The 2,453-nt window shown below is 40.0% G+C and overlaps 1 protein-coding gene across 2 annotated transcripts; it reads right to left on the reverse strand.

Moving 5' to 3' along the window:
- Positions 1 to 110: 110 nt before the first annotated feature.
- LOC106819077 (queuine tRNA-ribosyltransferase-like) lies at positions 111 to 2,213 on the reverse strand (the record flags this gene model as incomplete). Of its 2 annotated transcripts, XM_014823738.1 has the most annotated exon segments (4): positions 111 to 186; positions 404 to 542; positions 1,500 to 1,615; positions 1,895 to 2,213. In XM_014823738.1, coding segments are annotated over 4 exon segments (396 nt in total), but the record flags the coding sequence as incomplete, so codon positions are not given.
- Positions 2,214 to 2,453: the final 240 nt, after the last annotated feature.

Genomic DNA, 2,453 nt, shown 5'->3' on the forward strand with positions numbered 1-2,453 from the left:
AGACGATTTGTTATACAGTAAGTACAGTTGTATGCAGTAAAATCCTAGAGGCTACTGTCCCTTTAATTGATACAGGTACAGGTGCTATCGCTATCACTCATTATACTTACTGCAGTACGAGTTGGAAAGACGCAATCAAACATGTCACATCCAAGTGCACAGCACACCACGAGATCGACAGAGAACCTAAGATTAAGAGAAGTTAACAGTAAATTACATTTGTATTGATTGAAATCTCTGGTATTGATTTCTCACTCAACTTCATGAACATAGCAAATTACTCAGCAAAGGTTTCCATGGAAACTATCAATAACACGAGTGACTCGAGTTGCCTTGAATAGACTATGTAATTACCTTACAGCATAGTGCAAACCTACTGAGTCGTTTGTACTATTGTACTCACCCAACACCCATAAGGTATACGGGCTTGTTCTTTGGCAGGTAGTCAGTGGAAAGGGTTACCATCTTCCAGAAGTGTTTCTTTTCTTCCCCGCCACTAAGACCGCCAATGGCAAAGCCGGGAACATCCCTCTTTATCATCTCTAATAAGTTGTAAAACAATTTCCTTCTTCCAATATTACAAGTCATTATACTGCCAATTACAAAATAGTCAACATGTAATTGTGTTCATTAACTATAGCATTGCAGAAATGTTGTAGCTCAATTTATCATCAAAGAAACTAATTCTGTTTCTGTTACAGATTAAACAATACATTTCAGGGGCGTAAATCCGTACCGAGGAGTGGGGGGATGATCGCCGATAGCCGGGGGCGAAATTAACCTTGGCTGCTGCAGGCAGGCCCGCGTGCCATAGGCATGCCAGTGCTAGGGGGGTTTGGGGGCATTCCCCCCATGAAAATTTTGAAATATTTAAGCCTATAATTTTCCTGCAATCTGAGGCATACTGTGGGCCATATTCTCATGTCTGATGACACTATCTCAACCCTAGACTCAACCCTACAGGGGCGTATACAGGATTTGTACCATGGGGGGGGGGGTCTAACCGTAACCCAAACTTGCGAGCACGCGAAGGGGGAGTCTGGGGGGCTCTCCCCCAGAAATTTTTTGAAATTAGACCCCCTTAGATACGTTTTCTGCGCGAGCAGGTGGGGTCCGGACCCCCTGGACCCCCCCCCCCTGTACACGCCTCTGCCCTACAAGTTAGGATTCAAAACACTTTTCATGACTTTTCAGAGAGCGTACACAGTTAGGTTACTATAGTAATAATACATACACGTATTAAAACAGGTAAGAATTGCAATTTCTCACAATATCACGTGTTTTTGTATGTTTGCAACCATACCTTTTGGCTATTCTTTTTCTTCTTCTTTTTTTGAATCTCAGGGGGGATATTTGTACAGGCCATCCCCCCCTCCTTCAAGAGCGGGGGGGATGCATCCCCCTCCCCCTCCCCGGGATTTACGCCCCTGATACATTTACATTATTTTAGGTTCGTACAGAATTCTCAGTGCATTTTATGAAAAACTCATATTGGTTACCTTTTATACATGATGTGCGAAGTTTTGTATCTAAGCCACCCTGCACTATCGCAAACAAATTTTGTTGGTCTGTCTTTTTATGTGCTGCTATGCATCTATCCAGCCACCTTATGGATCTTAGATATTAAAGTAGACAGGCTAATAAATGTAGTAGTTAATTCAAAATTACTAATGGAAAAATGTTTATTTTTTAGACCCTATATCAATGACTTGCACTTCGTTTAATTTATGACTGTATAGACAAACAATCAAATGTTAAAAAAACCATGAAATCCTTTTATTTCAGATTGTTCAAGCTACAATGAATTCCAGAAAAGTAATCAATGTTGTGTTCTCCAATATAATAGTTAAAGTAACAAAATTTACAGGTTACAGTTTTCATGCAGTGCATTTACCTCCACATTGCTTCTTCAACTCTTGGACCAGATATAGTACTGGAAACAACATCGTCCAATTGCATGATGATGTCTGCTCCTATTCATTATAAAAAGGTAAACATGTACATATAATAAATAATATATCATAGCACCAATATACACCCAAGAGACTTACTACATCTTCCATGCACCCTCTTGGGTCTGATTCGGAGCCTTGAGAATGAGAAACAATAGGTGATAAACATAGAAAGGACTTTGACTGTGAGAGTAGGCCTATATGTGACCCGCTCCAGCATATTACCAGGAGTAGATAATAGGGAATTCCCTATAATCTACTCCTGATAATACGGACTAAGTCGCAAGTCATTGTTTTGAGTAATGCACGCACACATGTCAATGCTGAAAATGGCCTACCTGCACAAAAATGAGATTTTTACAAAAATAAGTTCCTAAGTGCATATTTAATCCGGATATATAGGTTCAGATATCTCTAGATTATTATGGTCATTTTTAATTTAAAAAAAAAATCTTTTTTTTTCTTCGCCCTTCAGACCGCTTATCCCCGACTGGGCCCCTT

The sequence above is a fragment of the Priapulus caudatus genome, unplaced genomic scaffold (genome assembly GCF_000485595.1).
Source record: "Priapulus caudatus unplaced genomic scaffold, Priapulus_caudatus-5.0.1 Scaffold2811, whole genome shotgun sequence".
Taxonomy (NCBI): Eukaryota; Metazoa; Priapulida; class Priapulimorpha; order Priapulimorphida; family Priapulidae; genus Priapulus; species Priapulus caudatus.